At 60.9% G+C, this 22,509-nt stretch overlaps 1 protein-coding gene across 3 annotated transcripts in view; it reads left to right on the forward strand.

The window, feature by feature from the left end:
* Positions 1-339: 339 nt before the first annotated feature.
* The window catches only part of CELSR1 (cadherin EGF LAG seven-pass G-type receptor 1), a 140,081-nt gene continuing 117,911 nt past the window's right edge, over positions 340-22,509 (forward strand). For 2 of the 3 annotated variants that reach the window (XM_035729133.1, XM_035729134.1), the window contains exon 1: positions 340-4,511. In XM_035729133.1, coding sequence (XP_035585026.1) covers positions 902-4,511 — 3,610 coding nt within the window. In that variant the 5' untranslated portion in view covers positions 340-901. The remainder of the gene's footprint in view (positions 4,512-22,509) is intronic. The other variant, XM_035729132.1, reaches the window with a different exon arrangement.

Here is a 22,509-nt window from a genome sequence, read left to right on the forward strand (position 1 = left end):
CCCCTCCCGGGCACTTCAGCACCCGCCCTCTTCCCCCCCCCCACCCCCCGGGTCCAACCTGCGCGGCGGCCCGGGCGGCGCTCTCCGCGGATCAGTTCTGCCCGCCTGGTGGTGGGTGGGGGGGGTTTCGGGCCGCGCCCCGCCCGGGACCAGCAGAGCCAACGCCCCACTGGTAGCGGCCGCCGGGGGGCCCCCCTGCCCCGCCTTTCCCGGCCCGGCTCCCTCGGCCCCGCCCCCCGGGGAGGTCCGGTGGGGAGGCCGCAGGGGAGTGGGCCCAGCCTCCAGCCCCCGCCCCGGCTGCGCCCCCGCGTCTCCATAGCGATCCTCCCGGCGCGCACCTCCGGGCAGGCTCCCCCCGGGGCTGAACAATACGCGGCTGGGCCGGGGGCGGGGCCCAGCTGGGCCGGGGGCGGGGAGAGCGCGGGCAGAGGGGGCGCCGGCCGAGCGCACCGCCCAGGCAGCAGCCGGCCGCCCGGGTCCCAGCGGCGCGGTGCGGCCCAGCTCGCTACGGGTGCGCTGCCCCCGCCCTGCTCCGGGCCCGCCCCGCTTCCCACGCCGCCCGGCTGAGCCCGCGCGGGAACCACCTGGAACCGCCGGGAGCCGCCGCCGCCGCAGGTTGATGCGCGGCGCCCTCCCGGGACGCGCAGAGGAGCCATCTTGAAACCAACTTCGCAAACTTTCGCAAAGTGCTCTCGAAGTGGAAGCTGCGGGGGAGACCGGGAGCGCGGCCCCCGGTGTCCCCGCCGGGGCCCCCGGGGAGGCAGGGCGCGGGCCGCCCCGAGGGCCCGGCGCGGGGCGCGCAGGAGCCCTCCCCCGGCCGCGCCGGGTGGATGCGGAGCCGCGCCGGGTGCATGGATTGTGCTCGGGCGCCCAGCTCGGGCTCGGGCTCGGGCTCCGGGCCATGGCGCCGCCGCCGCCTCCCGTGTTGCCCGCGCTGCTGCTCTTGGCTACGGCTGCCGCCCTACCCGCGCTGGGGCTGCGGGCGGCCGCCTGGGAGCTGCGCGTGCCCGGCGGCGCCCGCACCTTTGCCCTCGGGCCAGGCTGGACCTACGCGCTGGACGCCGCGCGCACGCCCCGGGAGCTGCGGGAGCTGCTGGACGTGAGCCGAGACGGGCGACTGGCGGGGCGGCGGCGCGGGCCGGGCGCGGGGCCCCGGGGCTGCGTGCGCCTGGGGGGCCGCCCGCTGCCGCTGCTCGTCCGCCTGGCGGCCCGCGGCGCCCCGACGGCGCTGAGCCTCCGCCTGAGGGTGCGCGCGCCTGGCCCCGGTTGCGGCGCCCGGGTCCGGCGCCGACGTGCCACCAGCGCGGAGCTGCGGGCGCGGGCTGTGCTCACGGTGTCGGGGCCCGGCGCAGTGCTCTGCTTCCCGGCCCCGGGCGGCGGCGACAGTGGCGGGGCCCCGCTGCACTCGGCGCTCGCGGCCCTGACCACCTTCCCCGCCTGTAGCTGCCCGCCGTACCCCGGATCCCGCTGCCCACGCCGATCCGTTTGCCTGCCGCCCGGGGGCTCGGCCCGCCTGCGCCAGCTGTGCGCCCTGCGGCGCGGGGCCGGCGCCATCCAGGTGGAGCTGGCGCTGGAGGCGGCCGCGGGGACGCCCTCCCCGACGTTGTCGCTGTCGCAGTCGCCGCCGACTCAGCCCCAGGCCGGGGCCGTGCCGGCGCGGCGGGCTCGGCGGGGCGCTGGCGGCAGCACGACCCCTCAGTTCCCGCTGCCTAGCTACCAAGTATCTGTGCCCGAGAACGAGCCGGCGGGCACCACGGTCATCGAGCTGCGCGCTCACGACCCGGACGAGGGCGAGGCGGGGCGCCTGAGCTACCAGATGGAGGCACTGTTCGATGAGCGCTCCAATGGCTACTTCCTCATCGACACCGCCACCGGCGCGGTGAGCACGGCCCGCGCACTGGACCGCGAGACCAAGGACACGCATGTGCTCAAGGTGAGCGCTGTGGACCATGGCTCACCGCGGCGCTCGGCCGCCACCTACCTCACCGTCACAGTGAGCGACACCAACGACCACAGTCCGGTCTTCGAGCAGTCCGAGTACCGTGAGCGCGTGCGTGAGAACCTCGAGGTGGGCTACGAGGTGCTGACCATCCGTGCCACCGATGGCGACGCGCCCTCCAACGCCAACATGCGCTACCGCCTGCTGGAGGGCGCGGGTGGCGTTTTCGAGATCGACGCCCGCTCGGGCGTGGTGCGCACCCGGGCGGCGGTGGACCGGGAGGGAGCCGCTGCCTACCAGCTGCTGGTGGAGGCCAACGACCAGGGCCGCAACCCGGGCCCGCTCAGCGCCACCGCTACCGTCCACATAGTGGTGGAGGATGAGAATGACAACTACCCCCAGTTCAGCGAGAAGCGCTACCTGGTGCAGGTGCCCGAGGATGTGGCAGTCAACACACCTGTGCTGCGAGTGCAGGCCACGGATCGAGACCAGGGGCAGAACGCGGCCGTCCATTACAGCATCGTCAGCGGGAACCTGAAGGGGCAGTTCTACCTGCATTCTTTGAGCGGCAGCCTGGACGTGATCAACCCACTGGACTTTGAGGCCATCAGGGAGTATACGCTCCGCATCAAGGCCCAGGATGGGGGCCGGCCTCCACTCATCAATTCCTCGGGACTGGTCTTGGTGCAGGTGCTGGACGTGAACGACAATGCCCCCATCTTTGTGAGCAGCCCCTTCCAGGCAGCTGTGCTGGAAAACGTGCCTCTCGGCCACTCCGTGCTGCACATTCAGGCGGTGGACGCAGACGCAGGTGAGAACGCCCGACTGCGCTATCGCCTGGTGGACACCGTGTCGACCTCCCTGGGCGGTGGCGGTCCTGTGTCCCAGGACCCTGCCTCTCCCCCGGACTTCCCTTTCCAGATCCACAACAGCTCTGGCTGGATCACCGTGTGCGCGGAGCTGGACCGCGAGGAGGTGGAGCACTATAGCTTCGGGGTGGAGGCGGTGGACCATGGCTCGCCGGCCATGAGCTCCTCGGCCAGCGTGTCCATCACGGTGCTGGACGTAAATGACAACGACCCGGTGTTCACGCAGCCCGTGTACGAGCTGCGTCTGAATGAGGACGCCGCGGTGGGGAGCAGCGTGCTGACCCTGCGGGCGCGCGACCGGGACGCCAACAGCGTGATCACCTACCAGCTCACCGGCGGCAACACCCGCAACCGCTTTGCCCTCAGCAGCCAGAGTGGTGGTGGCCTCATAACCCTGGCGCTGCCGCTGGACTACAAGCAGGAGCGGCAGTACGTGCTGGCGGTGACCGCGTCCGACGGCACCCGCTCGCACACCGCGCAGGTCTTCATCAATGTCACCGACGCCAATACCCACCGGCCAGTCTTCCAGAGCTCACACTACACCGTGAGTGTCAGTGAGGACCGGCCGGTGGGCACCTCCATTGCCACCATCAGTGCCACCGATGAGGACACAGGTGAAAACGCACGCATCACCTACGTGCTGGAGGACCCTGTTCCACAGTTCCGCATCGACCCAGACACTGGCACCATCTACACCATGACTGAGCTGGACTATGAGGACCAAGCCGCCTACACGCTGGCCATCACCGCTCGGGACAATGGCATCCCTCAAAAGTCCGACACCACCTCCCTGGAGATCCTCATCCTCGATGCCAACGACAACGCACCCCGCTTCCTGCGGGACTTCTACCAGGGTTCCGTCTTTGAGGATGCGCCACCGTCCACCAGCGTCCTCCAGGTCTCTGCCACAGATCGGGACTCAGGTCCCAACGGCCGTCTGCTGTACACCTTCCAGGGTGGGGACGACGGTGATGGGGACTTCTACATCGAGCCCACGTCCGGCGTGATCCGTACTCAGCGCCGGCTCGACCGGGAGAATGTGGCCGTGTACAGCCTCCGGGCCCTGGCTGTGGACCGGGGGAGCCCCACACCCCTCAGTGTCTCGGTGGACATCCAGGTGAGCGTCTTGGACATTAATGACAACCCCCCAGTGTTTGAGAGGGACGAGCTGGAGCTGTTTGTGGAGGAGAACAGCCCTGTGGGGTCCGTGGTGGCAAGGATTCGTGCCAATGACCCCGATGAAGGCCCCAATGCCCAGATCATGTATCAGATCGTGGAGGGCAATGTGCCCGAGGTCTTCCAGCTGGACCTGCTGAGCGGTGACCTGCGTGCCCTGGCTGAGCTGGACTTCGAGGTCCGGCGGGATTACGTGCTGGTGGTGCAGGCCACCTCGGCCCCGCTGGTGAGCCGGGCCACCGTGCACATCCGCCTCCTGGACCAGAATGACAACCCGCCCGTGCTGCCCGACTTCCAGATCCTCTTCAACAACTACGTCACCAATAAGTCCAACAGTTTCCCCACGGGCGTGATCGGCCGCATTCCGGCGCACGACCCTGACCTCTCAGACAGCCTCAACTACACCTTCCTGCAGGGCAATGAGCTCCAGCTGCTGCTGCTGGACCCCGCCACGGGCGAGCTGCAGCTCAGCCGGGACCTGGACAACAATCGCCCGCTGGAGGCGCTCATGGAGGTGTCTGTTTCTGGTGAGTGGCCGCCCGGAGAGCCGCAGGGACCTGCTGGGGGCCTGCCCAACGTGCCGGGGCGCATTTGGGCAAGGCCCAGGCAACTGTTTGGGGATCCGTGGCCTCCAGTTGGATGGTTGGTGCCGTGAGCCGGGGGCGTGCTCCCCACCTAGGCCAAGGGAGTGGGAGGGGTATGACACTGCTTCCGTCAGCACTTTTGCTGGGAGCAGGCCTGGGCTGCTTCAAGTTCAAGACTGGGGCGTTTTTTTGGCGCTTTCCTCAGCGGGCTGTGCTCCCGATTGTGCTATTAAAAGTTGGTCTCCCGGGTTATCTGAGTTGTCTGGTTTGCCTGGCGATGCTCTCAGTCAGCCCTCTGCCTGTCTGGAAAGATCAAAGGTCACTGCCCACCCCGTGTGCTGGATGGAAATTGCTGGATGGTTCCCTGAGTCACCCTGTAATATGGCTGGAGTTCGGTCCTGTGGTGTCTCTTTTCTGTCTCCTCCAGATAATAACAATCCGACTTATGTGTGCTCGTCTGTCGGGGAGCTCTTTGAAAAGCATAGCCTCGTTTGATCTTGGCTTCTGCTCCTGGACACGGGCTTATAATTTGGGTGTTACTTAGAGGCCTGCCCAGTTTGGTGGTGGAGCCAGTGTGGGAATCCAGCTGGCCCGTTCTGGGGCTGGAGGTGAGCAGAAGAGCGAGGAGGTCTCAGCTCAGCCAGCCAAACGCTTGGCAGCAAAGTGTTGGTGCTCCATGCTGCCGACCCCCGAGTGCCGGACAGGGCCTGCAGGGCCAGGGAGAGGGGACAAATAGGGGGTGTGGGAATTGGGAGACACAGTGGCTCCTTAAGGGGGCCTACCTGTGGACAGGGTCGGCTGGTGCAGACAGGTGACCTTAATCATGAGACCAAACTATCACCAAGAAAGGCAATGTTTCGGTTGACGTATTTAAACAATAAATTATCACAACACAGTATCACTGTGGGAGCCCTGCAAGAATTAAAACATAAATTCTCTGATTTGTTTTGTTTTCACGGTTGGTTATCAGTCGTTATATGCCAAGGGTTGGGTAGCAAACAGGTTCCTGTTTCAGCTGTTTGCTTATAAGATCCGGAACTTACAGGTCCAGTTTTGAAGTGATGCAATCCTTCACCAAGGGTTTTGGCAGCGTAGTCTGTCTGCAGGTGAATATTTTAGGTTTTGTGAAGTTGTGAATATGCGTGGGGAATACGGAAGAGGCCCTTAGGGGAAATTGTTAACCAGGGTTATGGGTATTCCAGGCAATGACCAGTTACCAAAAAAAGTCTCTTTCCTAAATTCCCATTTGCATTTGCTTAATTTTGTTTCCTCATACTGCTTTATCTGCTAGATACAACAGCATGGGAAACAGCCCGTGCAGAAACGACGTGGCAACATCGTGGGGTTTTGATTGCACAGGGGCCACACGGGGCTTTAGTGGGAACCGTGCGTGTGGAAGCAAGGATGTTGTGTGCGCCTGAGGCATCAGGAATGTGGGCCCCCCTGTGGCAGCCGGATAACAGGGCTTAGGGTGGATTTCATTCACCAGAGGGTAGTTAACTGAGAGATGGCTTGCCCACCTGGAGGGCTCTGGGCTGGGCCCACAGTCGAAGGTGGGCTGGGGATCCATGCTACATATAGGGGACTGTCTCGATGGTCTCAGTGACCCAGGGCCAGGCTCCAATCCTGCGGCGACATAATGCTTCCGCCACTCAGGCACTGGGCCTCCTGTGGGGATCCCGCCAGGAATAGATGGTTCCTTTTCCTTGGGCTCTGATCGGAGAGCAGGCAGTTTTAAAAACTCTAGCACTTACACAGACACTTAGGTGAGCAGTGTTAGGCTTCTTGCCTCCAGGAAGATTCCCGAGGAGTGCGTTGCTGCATTGACTATTCCGGTGCTCAGTCCGCGCTGGGGTCTGAAGTGGGCACCTTGGGGTGCACTATGACCCTCAGACCACTTGACTGCTGCTGAGTGCTCAGGCGAAGCCCATGGCTGGAAACTCAAATCTGTGATTCCAAATAGCAGAGCATTGCGTAGAAACAGAACAGAACAGAAAGATCAGTCTTTGAATGAACCCAGGTGGATTCTTAGGTTTTGTAAAGGAACAATGGAGAAAGCTGTTGTTTGGGACTCACACACCCTGTTTTCATTGAAGTGTTATTGGCTTTTCGGAATTTACAGCCATGCCCTAAAGCCTCTGATGCATTATTACCGCCCTCGAGGTGCTGGACGGAGGGGTTCTGTGAGAGCCAGACCTGTGGGAGCCAGGCCGGTGGTGGGAAGGGCTGCGTGCCCCCAGCAGAGGAGCCTGCTGGGAAGGTGCACAAGGGGGAGGGCCTGAGATGGCCAGGCAGGGGGGAGGGCCTGCAGGAGGGAGGGCTGTGCCGGGGAGGGGGGGTGGTAGGGGGTGGGGGTGGTGGGGTGGTGGGGGGTGGTGGTGGTGGTGGGAAGGGCTTTGCAAGGGGGAGGGCCTGCAGGGGGAAGGGCTGTGTAGGGGGGGAGGGCCTGCAGGGGGAAGGGCTGTGCGGGGGGGGGGGCTGTGCAGGGGGGAGGGCCTGCAGGGGGGAGGGCTGTGCAGAAGGGAGGGCTGTGCAGGGGGGAGGGCCTGCAGAGGGTGTGGCTCCAGGAGAGAGCAGCTGAGGGAGGGGCCGGGGGACTGGGAGGGCCTTTCCTTTTGCCAGGCCAGGGGTTTTAGTTGGCAGGAGCACTTGGACTGTAAGTAGATAGTACTGATGATTTTACATAGCCGTGGGGAACAGAACACCGTTTGAAAATGTTTTTGAATTCAGAAATAGTCACATTCAAATAACTGCCATTTTTGGAGGACATCCAGCATCCAGCCATACAAAATGCTCATTTTCTATGCGACGGTTTTTGAATGAGATTTAAAATTCTGTGACTGAGACCTTTTTATGGATGTTGTATAAAAGCCGTGTTTGCGTTTTTCAAAGTGGTATGGCCGCCGACCTAGTGGGACCCTTCAAGCACCAAATGCTTTTCTCTAATCTTTCTAGATGTCAGTTTTTAGTAACATCGTCATTTTTAATCCAGCTTGAACATGTGTGTGCCTGTGGGGTTAGGGCCTTACGGCGTGCATTACAGAACGTGGCACTTGGTGGCAAACGACCCCGCGTTTGTGGGCATTGCCGACTGGTGGATGTGGGAATGTCAGCATGTGTGGGGTAAGAACGACCAGTCGGCGAGTGGCTCCGACACGTCGGAAAACAGTGCAACGCGGTGAAATGAGATTGAACAACCTCGGGGCGCCTGGGTGGCTTAGTCGGTTGAGCCTCAGACTCCTGATCTCAGCTCAGGTCTTGATCTCGGGGTCTTGAGATCAAGCCCCGCGTCGGGCTCCTTGCTGGGTGTGGAGCCTACTTAAAAAAAAAATAAAAAAAGATTGAGCAAGCTTTCAGTGATTTACCTTGGTGGGGAGTGTATGGCATAAAGCCGCCTAGGCCTGATGAAGCTTTAGAAAGTATTTGCCTTGTTAAATACAGGATATCGTGCGGACTTTTCCACAGGTGATTGCAGACGAGGAAGTAAGGGGTTGGCCGCCGTACCAGGCAGCACCTGGATGCTTGGTGTTAGAGTTCGTCCCAGATCTCACGGGAGAAAAGGGTCGACCAGCTGAAGCCTTTGAAGCTGTTGAGCTGGATTCTCCTGTGACGCCCAATGCCCCGGGAGAGTTCGGTGCTTCTCACAGCTGGTTAGCATCGAAGGGCTTTCCGTACTCTGGGGGTAGTCACTTGCTAGCACACTTTCAGGAACACTGGCTCCGAACCTAAAAGTGTATTTATTGTTTCACTGAGCACCTACTCTGTGCCAGGCCCTAGAGAGCCAGTGTGGCCCTGTTCTCCCGGAAGTTGGCCGGGGACAGAGGATCGGATGAACGCGGAACACAGAAACTGAGATGGAGGGGAGGGAGGTGCAGGCGGAGGGGGGTGTGGGGACTCCCGGTCATGCGCACGAAGCGCCTTCCTGGGTGGGGGGGCGGGTGTGGTGGAAAGCCCCTGACCTGCAGAGGGCTGACTCTGGAGGCTTTGGTGACCTTTCTGGGAGATTTGGGGGAGAAGCGGGCGTGTCTGAGCTGCCGATGGGGAGGTGGCTCTAGGCGGTGAGCTGGGAGGGTGGAGGGAAGCGTGGGGGTGGCCGAGGAGCGTGGGTGGACAAGGTAGGGTCTGTGAGCTTAGACGGTGGGATGTGGGGGCGATGGTGGGCTTGATCGGCCCATGTGCTCCGTCCACCGGGGCCTCCCCAGGCACTGCCTGTCTGCACGTGGCATGATCCTCCAGGGGTACACCAGGCCCCCCGGGGCCTGACGGCAGCTGCTTGTGGGGGCAGTGCTGGGATCTGAACTGGCATGGTGGCTTCCAAGCCATGTTCTCTCAGAATACACCGGCTCCAGGAGCATGAGAATGAGGTGAGGGAGGGACACTCACTGAGCCAGGGGTCCTTGCAGGGGAGTCTGGCCTTGGGGGCGGGGGAAGACCAGGAGACGATGCGGCTGGGGCACCTTTGACCTTTGTCACTTCGGACACGCAGGTCTGGGCAGGAGAGGCCAGCTGGAGTCCTGGCCAGAGGTGGTCAGCAGGGCCTCAGGGGTGACAGAGAGAGGACAGTCGTGGCAGGGGGTGCTCAGTGACCCGTCCGCAGGGGTGTGAGGGCATTCGGGCAGGGGGTGCGTATGACGGGAATGGGACGCAGGTGCAGCCTCGAGGAGCCATGGCCCAAGTGGCCCGTGGGCAGGGACGGATCAGCATCAGAGCTAGAGCAGGCATAACTGCACGTGAGGGAAGAGCTGGAGGGTCTGGGGCTCTGGGGACTGAGGGTCCCGAAGTGGGTCACCCGTGGGGGTCGGGGAGCCTGGGGGACAGAGATATGGCTCGAATTAACCAAAGGGAGGTCCTTGGTGGCCTCCATGAGAGCCCGAGTGGTGGGGCGCTGGGCGGCCCCTCTGAGGAGCAGAGGAGAGGCTCACAGGGGTGAGGGAGCAGGGCCGAGGGCAGGGGGTTGGCCACGGGGACGTGGAGCCTGCACTGGCCCAGGCTGGGTTGAGGGCTGGGAGGACTTGGCGGGGTAACACGCACCACCACACTGGCCGTGCGGTCCCTCCACCTGCCTGCGTGGGCATTCACCTAGTGGGGGCGCTAGCACCTTCCGGGGGCACCGGCACTGAGGGAGACGCCTCGATGGCAATGCAGTGCCCGCTGTGGCCATGCTGAGTGTGGACAGGGCTGCCCGGGAGGGTCGCTTCTACTTCTCTTTGACTCACAGGACCTGTGATGGGGGAGCAGGGGGTCAGGGGGCTGGGGCAGCCCGCCTTAGCACTGGTTACCGGGCGACATGAAGTCTCCTGGTGGTCCCACCTACCACCTAGAGCCACAGGGAGACTCTTTAAATGTGGGAAGAGCCACAGGCAGGTAGGCCCTCGGAAGGAGGACGGGGGATGCAGAGCTCATGTTTGGAAGTCGACTGACATTGTGGTTTGTTGGTGACGCCCAGGCTCCATCCAGGACCCGGTGCCCCTGTTGGACAGCCCGCTCGGGGCCGGGCGGGCGCACACACCTGCCCCTGGTGACGCCCGAGAGCAGAAACCTGTGCAGGAACCAGGTTGGTGGGACGGGGGCTGCCTGGGCCTGGCAGCCACGGCTGTGCCCCGCGGAGCGTGTTGTGTGGCACAGGGCCACGGGCCTCCACCCTGCCAGCACTCGGATGCAAACAGAAGTAGATTTTATCGTGTGGGGCAGAGCATATGGAAAATATTCCTGAATTTGGCATGATTCTTCTCCGCTTCACAGCCTAGAGGGTCATAGTTTTCTGGTGTTTCTTCTTGTCCTGTAAACTGAACATGCAGGTTTGTATGAAAGCCAGAGGATTCCTGGATCCCAAAGGGATGGAGTGAATGACCTCCCGCTTTCTGCGGTTTGTTTTGGGAGGCTCACTGGGGTGACCTGAGGATGCGTGGCATGGTTGGGGTCCCACATTGTCAGGGTCAGGGAACTGGCCTTGAGTTGATGATGGGGACCCCCTCTGCTTTTCCCCTGTGAGCCTGAGCCTCGTACACAGTAGGTGCTCTGCAGTGGCTGTGGGTTATTTATGGACTGAGCCAGAGGGGCCTAGGGGGAGGGTCCCCCTGCAGAGACCGCAGTGGCTCTTCTGCCCTCTGTCGGGACCGGGGGAGGAACACAGAAGACAGGTTACCCCCACCCACCACTTTGGGTTCCTCTGTGCCTTGCCTGGGGCTTGGCCCTGGGGGAAAGGTCTACTCCCATGGCTGATTCTCGTGCTTTTGCTTCAGGTAAGGACTTGTGGATACCTTGGTAATCGGTTCCCCTTTTTGGGTGTGAACATTCCAGAGCTGGGAAAAGCCTGTCGCCAGCCCTTCATCATTCTATCACTCCAGCGAGCGTCCCCTGACGTCCTGGAGATGGGCCATGATTCTTTCTTAAACACGCACACAGAAATGTGTGCACGTGCCCACATGCATGCACACACACATGTGGACACACATGCACGGCACAAGGCACACATATGCACAAACACACACACGTGCACACAGAGACACATGCACACACGTGGACATGCACACGGACACAGGTACACATGCATACATGCACATACACACACACGTGGACACACATGCACACAGACACAGGTACACATGCACACACGTGGACACATTCACACGGACACGGGTACACATACACATGCGCACACATGCACACGGACACAGGTACACATGCACACACACGTGGACACACATGCACACGGACACGGGTACACATACACATGCGCACACATGCACACGGACACAGGTACACATGCACACACACGTGGACACACATGCACACGGATGCAGGTACACGTGCACACAGACACATGCACAAACACGCACACATGCACACACATGTGGACACATGCACATGGACACATGTACACATGCACACACACGTGCACACAGGCACGCACACATGCACACACATGGACACGCACATGGACACAGGTACACATGCATACATGCACAAACATGCACACATGGATAATGCACACACATGCACACACGTGGACACACATGCACACGGAAACAGGTACGCACACACGCACACACATGCACACAGACACAGGTACGCATACATGTAGAAACACACACATGCAAACACGTGTACACATATACACACGACAGGTACACATACACACACAAATACACAAGTACGCATGTGTATACACACACACACACACGCACAAATAATACACAGACACACACACACAGTTTAACCGACTACCTTGGAGGCAGACCGTGTAGCATACGCTTTCCATCCAGCCACCCCGACCTGACACACCGTGTCCACCTTTGCAGTCGCGGTGGGGTCACGGCTGGTCTGGTGATCCCTTGGGGCCGGGGCCGGGGCCGTGGTGCCGGGCTTGAGAGTGTACCGTGGACCATGGGCCTCCCGTGAAAGGGGTTGCGCTAGCCTTTAGTTTACGGGTCAGCCACCAGATATCGAGACAACAAGTGTTCCAGGTGCCTGGCCGGTCCTCCACAGTGGCCGCTGGGATAGACCCCGTGGCGACTTTGCCACAGCTGCGTCCACGGTGCGCCATCGGGGGAGGTGCACAGCAGGCGAGCCCTGGTCTGCTGTGCTTTCTGCACTAATCTGTGGGACAGGGAATGGTCCCTCCACCTTCCAGGTGGGAAACGGGTGGGAAAGGACACACCACCTGCTTTGTCGTTGTGTGGAAATGTTAGAGGGGACACGAGCTGGCCAAGCCCCCGTCCCTGCCACCCCCGTGTCAGATTTTCAGGCCTGGCCCCCAGTAGCTGCGAATGATGGTGCCGGTTTGCTCTCTTGGGGTGTTTGGATTGTTCCCGACCCCCCAAGGTGGCCCAGGGGAGGGGGGCTTCCTGGCCTTGAGGGGCCTTGCTGGCTTCCCGGGTCCTAACCTCCTCTCCCCCTCCCCACAGGGCACTCCCCGCAAGGACATGGAGCAGGGGCTCTGTGCCTCAGTTTCCCCTGGCACAGACTAGCAGACGCCATCTGCGGGTGTGGTGAGGGTGCCCTGGGTCTGCTTGTGTACTCCGGACGTGGCAGGAGTAGCTGGCCTTCTGTTCCCTTTCCTGTGGCCTGACTTTTCCCTCCGGCTCTTGGTTGAGCAGCTGCGAGGGGCGAGGGCGGCCTCCTGTACTGCCTGGGGGAGGCTGTTCCTCCTCCGTGTCCGTCTGTCTGTCCTTCCTGCCTCTCCTCTTGCTTCCCACACGCCGGATGGTGGGGGAGGTCTGTCTGCTTTGGAGGGGGAGGCAGGCGACTCAGGAGAGGGGCTTGGTGCTGTGACCCTCCCCCACCTACCCTGACCCCGGAGGCAGAGGCCATGGGTCTGGCAGGACGTTGGGACCCCAGAGCCTTGGTCTAGGGCTTCAAGCGCCTGTGAAACCTTGAGGGGACAGTGTGGTCCAGCGGTGGGTGGCCTCCTGTCAGTGGGCCTCCTGCGCTCAGGAGGCAAGAGCTGTGTGAGTCCAGCCGAGTCCCTGAGCGGTTGTGGACCAGCCGCGGGGCCCTGAGCTGCTGAGTCCCAGCCCCGCGCCGTCGTCCGGCCGCCCCTCCCCTGCCGTCTCGTGTCTGCTGAGAGTGCCCAAACTTTTGGTCCCTCCACCCCTCCGGTCTTCTCCTCTGCCCGCCTCCTTCTCTCCCCTGGGGCTTGGAGGCCAGGGGGTCAGTGCCTGACCTCTGCAGACCTGGGAGGAGACTGGCAGCCTCTGAGGCAGGACGACGCCCCGAGCGGTGGCCGTCTAAGAGCCTGTCACCCCGCTGCCTGGGTCTGTGTGCCCCCTCCCCAGAGTCCGCCTCGTCATCTTGCTGGAAACCTGAGAGTCCCTATTTCCTAGGCAAAGACACAGAGGCTGCAGAGCTCCCAGTGGTAGGTCCCAGTCTATAACCACGGGGACCCCGCTGCCGGCCAGTGGCCAAGGCCTACGAGGAGGAGCTGTGTGTGACACTAGCCCTGGGGACCCAGGTCTGGGGATCACCCAGAACAGGAGGGCTGTGCGTCACGTGGGCATCATGCCTGATTCCATGGCAGCACTCTGGTGAGCAGGGGTGCAGCCGCTGCACAATGAGGGAAAAGGGGGTCCTGGCCACTGTCCCTGAGTCTTTGAGGGCCTCCTGTGGTGGAGCTGTGGAGCGCAGGACCCACGTGCATCAGGTGCATGGAGGGACCTGAGCCAGTGCAGTGGTCAGGGTCAGAGGCAGCGGGGAGGTGGACAGCATTTCGGAGCTCATGCTGAACTGGCTGACACGCCCTTGGGGGCCCTCCAGCTTCAAGAGTACAGATTCTCCTGGCCAGGGACTGACCGACCTTCCTTCCTTCCTTCTCTCCTTTCCTCCCTCTATCCAATAATCAAGATTTTTCCTTCTTTTTCAATAGTCTGTTTTCACTTCCAGTTCTGTTTGGTTTTTTGTTTTTTTCTAATTTAAAATCTATCTAATCTAAGTGATACTCGGTTAGGGTAAACCTCGAGCAGCTAGTTCAAACAGAGTCATGTGCTATTTTAGCATTCAGAGATAAGAACTCTCTTGCAGGGCAATAAACTTTTATCAGCGAGTTGACTGTTGAAGGACCGTGGTCACAGAGTGAAGCTGTTCTGCGGGGCAGCCCCACTTTGGAGCCAGCCATGCTCGGCTGTGGTCTCTGCAGTCGTCCCTTGCTGCGCTCTGACGCCTCGCCGGTGTTGGACAGAGCATGGGGTTTCCCTGGCAGTGAAGCCCAGATGGCACCCTGAGTGCTGATTGCTAACGCTGGTCAGGTCAGCCCCCTCTGGGCCTTGGTGTCCCCACTGGAACGAGGTGTTGGGATGGCCATCGCCCAGGACCCCTGTCCTGACTCCAACCCTGGAATCACGCTGTCGGTGAAGGATCAGAAGAGCAGAGACCCAGCGTGAGGGTCTGGCTGTGTTTGGGAAACCTTTTTTTTTGTCACGAACACTGAAGGTGCTGAGAAATTACTTCATTTAAAAGCTGTTATGAAGTATTTGCGAATCACATATCTGGTAATGGGTTACTATCTAGAATATGTAAAGAACTTCCGCAACTCGACAGTGGAGAAATAAAGAATCCAATTAAAAAATAGACAAAGGACTCGATTAGACATTTTTCCAGTGAAGACGTACGCACGGCCAACAGACACATGAAAAGATGCTCCACATCACTCAGCCTCAGGAACAGGCCAATCAGAACCGCAACGAGATATCATCCTACACCTTTAGGATGGCTGTTATAAAAACAAGAAGAGTAGAAAGTAAGACATGGCTGCAATAGGGAAGAATTGGACCCTCATGCCCTGTGGGTGGGAAGGAAAAATGGTGCAGCCACTGTGGAAAACAGTACGGCGGTTCCTCAAAGAATTAAACCTGGAATTAAACCTAAATCCTATTAGGATCCAGGAGTCCCACTTCTGGGGATAGACGCAGAAGTAAAAAGCAGGGCCTGGACCAGATACTTGCATCCTCATGCTCACGGCGGCGGGTTCACGATAATCAAGAGGGGGAGGCCCCCCGGTGTCCACGGGCGGATGACTGGGTAAGCTGTGGCGGTGTATCCATGCAGTGGGATTTTATTCAGCCTTGAAAGGGAGGAAGATTGGGGCCCGTGTTACAACATGGGTGAAAACTTAGGACCTTGTGCTCTGTGAATAAGCCAGACACGAGAGGACCCACGTGGTAGGAGACAATGAAGATCCCAGGGTAGTGGCGCTCGTGGAGACCCAAAGTAGGATGGCAGTTGCCAGGCCTGGGGGGAGGGGGGCACTGAGTGCCTAAAGGGGGCAGGGTTTTAGTTCTGCAAGATGAAGAGAGTCTGGAGACCCATGGGGGTGATGGTTGTGCAGCAGCGGGGATGTGCTTAATGCCACTAAACTGTACACTTAAACATGTTGACGTGTTAAATTTTGTGTGTATTTTACCGCACACACACACACACACACACACACACACACACACACACAAGCTAGTAAAACTCAACTGTTCTGACCACTCCGGTGCTGGACGTGTGGGAGCAGGCGCCGCTTGCTGTGGTTTCAGGCGCTGTTTCCACCGGAGCTGAGCAGCCCCACCCGGCCCCCTTTTGTCCTGTCCCCGTTCTGTGCATTTCTGAATTCTCCGCTGGTGTCCTGACGTCGTCCACAGCCAGGGGGGTGGGCACTTTAGTCTGATTTTTGTGTCTGAACATGTGTGAAATCTCTCTGGTGTTTGTGTGCTGGAAGCTACAGGATGAACATGTACCTTGTTTTAAAAGCCCTGGGTGAGAGGAAGGGTCCTCGGGGTGCTGGGTGCAGCCCAGCCTCGGGGGGAGATAGATGGGCTGGGGGCTGGGGATTCAGGCCCGCCCCCACTGCCTGGGGAGAGGAGGACTGTGAGGGTGTGCGCCGGACTGCTGTGCGTCCTTGCACATGGGGGGCCCTCTGCTCTCACCACCAGCCTCACCACGTGACCGGGTCTTGGGTCTTGGGTTCAGTACCACTTGGTCCATGTGCAGGTTTAGGCGTATTTATTGGCATTTTAACATGTTTGAGCAACTGGGCTTGATCTTTCTCCTCTTTCATTTTTTTTTAAAGGATTTATTTATTTGGCAGGGAGAGACATGGTGAGAGAGGGAACACAGGCAGGGGGGAGTGGGAGAGGGAGAGGGAGAAGCAGGCTTCCCGCCGAGCAGGGAGCCCGGTGCGGGGCTCGATCCCAGGACCCCAGGGTCATGACTTGAGCCGAAGGCAGACACTCAACCAACCGAGCCACCCAGGCGCCCCTCTCCTCGTTCGTTTTTATCAAGGTGAAACTCACCACGTTAAAGCGTATAGTTCTGTAGGCATTTGGTGCATTCACTGCTCCCACCTCTGTCCCCTAGAGCCCTTTCGTCACCCCAGAGGAGACCCTGGACCCATCCCAGTCACGCCCCAGCCCCTGGGAAGGAGCAGCAGTCAGCTTTCGGTCTCCGTGGCTGTCGGAGCGGCAGAATCGCTCCCCCCGTGCGGGCTCCCGTGTCTGGCTGCTTTCGCCGAGCGCCTCGCCTGCAGGCTCACCCGCCTGGTGGCCTGCATCAGTGCCTCATCCCCTGCCTGTCGGCTCTTTGGGGCGAGCAACCTGGGACGCCCCGCTGGAGCCACCACAGCCACCAGACTGCCACGGATAGGTCACTAGAGGTAGTAGAGCAACCTCGGAAAACTGGAATATTCCATGGGAAAGGTGGGGGGGGCAGTCATTTGGGAGCACCGGACACAGTGTTAGCTCCGAGGATGATGCCCTGAGAGGTGAGGAGCCACGCGAGGGTCACAAACATGCACTCCCTTTGTCTGTAACTTTATAGCTCCTGGGAGTTCCGGGGTCTTCTGTGACTCAGCCCTGTTTTCAAGTCACCGGTGCCACCTCCGTGAGAGAGTGGGGTCACCAAAGGAGGTACCCGGATCAGGACAGGTAGCAGCCCCAGTCCCACAGGCCCGGGTTTATGGGATGCAGGGGGAGGTGACTTCTACGTAAGCACAGCAGTGAACGTTGCAGGTTGGGGAGACTTAGGGAGCTCAGGAGCGAGCAGGGTCGTGGGTCAAACTGAAGGGTGGGGCCAAGGGGCTGAGTGCTGGTGAGTGACCCCAGTCAGGGGCTTGGAAGCTACAGCTTCTTGCGGAGGTAGGTGAGGCCTTCTCAGGAACGGATTGAGCTCATTGGTGCTGAGCAGAATTATCCCGGGGCCTCAGGCGCTGGAGTCTGCAAGGCGGTAGGGTCAGGGGTCCTCCGAGTTCTGAGGCAGAGATGAGGGCAGTGTCTTGGGATTGCTTTTGGCTGTGCTTTGTGAGATCCCTGCTGGGCCCATCCTCTGCCTCTTGTGCTGATTCTGGAGCTTGTGTGCAGAGAGGGTTTGAATTTCGGGTTTGTTGCCCTGCGCAACGTGAAAACGTGGAACACAAGCTCCCTCTCTGTGCACTTCCCGGAAGGTTCTGCTTCCCCTACAGATCTTTACAGGCTTCCACCTGGGCTCAGTCCAGGCTTCGAGGGAGCCGGAGGAGCTGCGAGGGAACGGAGGGGAGGTTTGGTGAGGGGCCAGGCCCAGTTCTGTTTGGCCCCGTCCCTCAAGGCGACAGGCTTGCTGCGTCAGCTTCCTGGGGCTGTAACATAGCACCCCAAACCAGTAGCTCAAGACAACAGAAATTTACTCTCTCACCGCTCAGGAGGCCAGAAATCTGAAATCAAGGTGTCGGCAGGGCAGCCTTCAGAGGGAAGGCTCTAGGGGAGGCTCCTTCCTGCCTCTTCCAGCTCCCGGTGGCCCCAGGATCCTTGGCTTGCTCAGGCTCACCTCAGCTAGGCTTCCGTTGTCACCTGGCCTTCTCCCTGCGTGTGGCCTGTGCGCTTTCCCTTGTGTAAGGACACCAGTCCTGCAGAATTAAGGGCCCACCCTACTGCTCTCCAACCCCATCTTAATTGATCTCTCTCTTCTTCTTCTTAAGTAGGCTCCATGCCAAGCGTGGAGCCCAACGCGGGGCTTGAACTCACGACCCTGTGATCAAGACCTGAGCTGAGATCAAGAGTCAGACGCTTAACTGACTGAGCCACCCTCCCGCCCCCTTAATTTATATCTTCATTACATCTGCAAAGGCCCTATTTCCAAATTGGGTCGCACTCACAAGTACTGGGGGTTAGGACTTCAACATCTGTTTTTGGGGCCCACAGTTCAACCCACTGCAGCACCTGCCTTCATGTTCAGGCACATAGCTTGTGTTCGGTGGGATGACGGAGCTCTGCTTTGCCAATGGGACCCACAGCTTGGCCGCCGGAGCGGTCTCCCCCGCCTGTGATGCCACGTGACCCATCGGGTTCCTGCCCCTTTGCCCTCTTCTCTCCTGGGACTCCTCCCAGGAGACTGAGCAGTGCACCGGGTAGGGCTCCCGACTGCCCGCATCACTTGGGGGATGAGGGGGCATTGGCTGAGTGCTCTTGCCTCCGGGCATCACGTAGGAAGCAGCAGGGTGCGGAGCGTGTGTGCAGAAATAAACAGCAGCACAGAGGTGCGTGGGGCAGGTAGCAGGGTCTGAGGTGACCGCACACCCTGCCTCACCCTTTACGCCTCGACGCTACGTGACACAGCGGGGGGGGAGGCGCCTTTGCAACTTAGCTCTCTCCCCTAAGCATGGAAAATTCTCTAATGTGTAATTCAACGTTCCCCAAATCTTCAAAGAGGAAAGAATGGAAAATATTAAGGTTTATTGTTCTGAGCGGTTTCCTACGCATCCGGCACGCGGCCGTCGGGGGTCAGGGGCGTGAGCGTGTGTGTGAGCGTGTGTGTGTGTGTGTGTGTGTGTGTGCAGGGCAGGAAGCCCAGCGATGAGTTAGAGTGTGTTGACCAGGGCGCCGCGCCGTGCAGCAAATACGCCCGAGAAAGCAGGCAGGGGCTGGGCCCGGGGGCCGGGGTGGGGGGCGCACGTCAGCGGCTGGGCTCTGCACCCGGACAGCGCCGCTTTTCGCCAGGTAGAAAGTGACCAGTGCTAGGGGAGTCTGTCTGTGGGGAGAACCAGGCGGGGCGGCCCCGGAGGCAGGAAGCCGGGGCCTCAGGGCCGGCACAGCTGTCCGAGAGGCCCCGGTTTGGCCTGGGAAATCCATCGTGTTTGTGGCAGGGATTCTGTTTCCCCTCCTCTTGTTTGTGCTGCCCGTTGGCCTGGCGTTTTTTGACCCAACAGTGAAGTTGGAACAGTGTGAAAGTGGGCCCAGCTCCTTTCCCTGCAGCCGGGGGAACTGAGGCCGGGGAGCCCCCGGAGGGGTTGTCCCCCGTCTGTGCAATGGCCCATCCAGAGCGGGCCTGCCTCGGCCAGGACACTGGATTCTTCCACAGAAACAGCATCCCCGCCTCTGAGCTCCTGGAAGCTGACAACCCCAGCCTCCGAGTCTCCCTTATAACCGCTGCTTAGAAAACCCGAAAAGAGCGTCTTGTGGCGTGCCTGGCCGCAACACGGGTTTCGGTGGGAGCCCGGGGCTCGGGGGCAGGTGGATTTGGGAAGCAGGGAGGGACGTGAGGTGGTTAGCGCACAGCTTCCCGTCCCGGCCCTCGGGGTGTTGCCTGTGTTCCGAAGAGTTGTTTTTAACGCCGCGCCGCTGCGTGCAAACTGGTGGGAGCCCGAGAGAGGGGGCTCTGCTGCCCCGGAGCCGAAGGAGCACGCGGGCGGGAGGTGGCTGGGAAACCCCCGGGGGGTGTTGATGGGCCCAGAAGGGGCTCTGAACCTGTGTCCTGCCCTGTTTGGTTTGACGAGATCAGACCGGGGCCGCGGGCCTGTGGCGTTCTGTGGGTCGGCTCTGCAGCACTCTCATGGGAAGCGTCGTTAACGGACCCCTCAGCCGCCTGCGTTTCCGATTCCTGAGGGCAGGCTTGTTCCCTTGTGCTCGAGACAGGCCACTGCACACACACGAAATGCACCCACTTCGCCGTCTCCAGGTGGACAAGCCGGTGGCGTTTAGGACATTCACACAACCTGCACCCCCATTGGTGCTGTTAAGTTCCAGAACGGTTTCCTCACTACCCCCTTGTCTGCTTTTTGGTTTACTTTGTTGTTATTTGAAGAGATATGGTCAAAGGACAGAACTTATCTGTGCCAACAGATCGGGATGGGTTGCTGTCAGCAGCGTGGTGGGTGCCTGTCTGGCGGGAAGGGAGACGGGTGTCCCCCCTCATCCTCAGGGGGCGTGGGGTGGTGCGTGCCAGGATGGGGGAGGAGGGGCGGCTGGAGGGGCCGGCTGTAGCCGAGGGCCAGGTAGTTCTGTCTGTCTGCACAGGGCCTGAGCCTGGAGCTTCTGCCTCGAGAGCCGGAAACACAACCTTAGGGTCTTTGCCTCCATCCCTTGCGTCCGGCCCCTCAGCCGGCACTGGAGTTGCTGGCTGTCCCTGTTTGCGGGGGCCCCGAGGGGCCTCAGACTGTGGAACTGCAGTTCTGAGATGGGGAAGGGCCTCGGCAAAGCAGGCCGGGTGGGTTTCCTCGCTGTTATCTCGCTGGACGGTCCCTTTCACCTGATGCCCTGGACTCCATCAGAGCCTTGGGCCTTCAGCCCAGGTGCCCCCAGCTGGTGCTGACCGGGCCCCTTCCTGAACTGCCAGACTGTCCGTGTGACCCCTAAGTGTGGCTCCACCCTCATCTTCTTCACCTCTGGCCCCTCCACCTGAACTGGACAGATATGTCTGGGCCTGGGGTTCTAGTCAACCTTCACACCCTCTTCCTAAATGGAATTCTGCCCCCCCCACCCCCCCAGTATCTCACTTCCCCCAGCGGCTCTGACAGCACCAGCTTGGAGACTTGGTCCCAAGGTGGTGGTGTGTCCCAGTGAGTTCCTGCACTAAGAGCCCCCTGGGTCGCCTGGGACCCTTCCCTCGGGGTGCTTGTTCATGGGATGGATGCCTGGTGGCAGCATGGCACTCAGGGTGCTGGCCCAGCTGCTCCTGCAGCCACCTCGTTGTCTAGTGTGCAGCCCCGGGCCCCGCTGTCCCCATCGCCCCACGTCAAGGCCTTGCAGCCTGCTCTAAGCCAGGTGTCCTTCCTGTGACCTTCTGGCAGCCGTCAGCGTCCTAGAGCTTGGCCCATGTGCCCACTGGCTTGCTCAGGAACACCTAAGCGCTCTGCACAGGGGGGTGAGGCCAGGCGGGGTGAGCGGACGTGCAGAGGGGAGGGTTGAGTACTTCACCCGGGACAGTCTGACTCTCCGAGGCATTCCCGATACTCTCCTGCTTTTCAGAAACTAGCTTTCTGAACCAGATGAACCAGGCAGCGTCCGCTGGGGAAACAGAGCCACCCGAAGGCTTTCAAGCAGAAAGGAATCTGAGGGCAAAGGAATCAGGAGGGAATTGGGGCTGGATGGGCAAAAGGAGTGCCTGCTCCCACGTCTCTCCCCCCAGTCTCCAGCTCTGTGCTCTGGGCACGGGTGCTGTCACCCTCTCTGGGCTGTCCGTGCCCCCCAGGGCTTGGACTAAGTCAGCAGAACTCTGCGAAATCCGAGATAGAAATGAATCTGCTGCACCTCGGTGCCCTGGGGGTGGCGGGGGCAGGGCTCCGGCGGGAGCTCACGGGCAAATGTTGGCATTCATGGAGATGCAGAGCCGAGAGCTAAGTGTGGAGCTGCCTGTGTGAGCCCCCCATCCCATGGGGTCGGGCATGTAACAGTGACCCCGAGCTCTGAAGGTGACACGGGCTCTGGGTGTGGGACTTGAGCGGGTGCCAGGAGGCCCAGAGCGGACCGGGGTGCTCACCTGCCAGGCTCGGGGTGCTGCGCGTGCAGGCAGGCATCCCTGGGTGGGCGGGGCCTCCAGGCTTTTCCTGCAGGGGCTTGCACTTGCCGGAGGCGTGGGGAGGACTCAGGTGGTGATGCCGGGGCCGCGGCTCGTTTTGCCGCACAGCCGAGCTGTGAGCCGGGCTCCTCGCCGCAGCTCTGATCCCCGCGAGGCAGAGGGACTTTGCAGGTCCTGCCGCTCTTGACGCTGGGAGGGGAACGTGGGAGGGAGCGGCAGGGCAAGTGGCCATCGTCCTGCCTCCCTGCGGGGATCTGGTGATGACCGATGCCCGTGTGGTGTCCTCGAGCCATATGTCCCCCCAGGACTGGTTCTCACTGACTCGTAGCCCGAGAGGCAGGGCCTCAGGCCCCCGGGATCAGAACGTGGGTTGGGCCTCAGAGATGGGACCCCGGGGGCCTGTTTCAGGGCAGGGGCTTCTGTGTCACACAGGTGAGCAGTTCACATGTGGCTTAACTAGTACAGGCAGGAGCCTCCCTGGCTGGCCCCTGGCACTGTTGTCTTGGGGGTCTTGGTCCCCCCCCCCCGCCCCCGGGTGGGGCAGGGGCCCTTCTGGGTAGGGGCCGGTGCGCAGTCAAGGTTAGAGGCAGTTCCATTCTCAGGGACTTACGTTTGTTGGCGGCTGGGAGGTGCGAGTAAGATGGAGGAGCCCGGGGGATCGCCAGGAGAAGCTCTTAAGTAGGACATTTGCAAGGCCTTT

Source organism: Zalophus californianus, chromosome 9 (assembly GCF_009762305.2).
Source record: "Zalophus californianus isolate mZalCal1 chromosome 9, mZalCal1.pri.v2, whole genome shotgun sequence".
Classification (NCBI taxonomy): Eukaryota; Metazoa; Chordata; class Mammalia; order Carnivora; family Otariidae; genus Zalophus; species Zalophus californianus.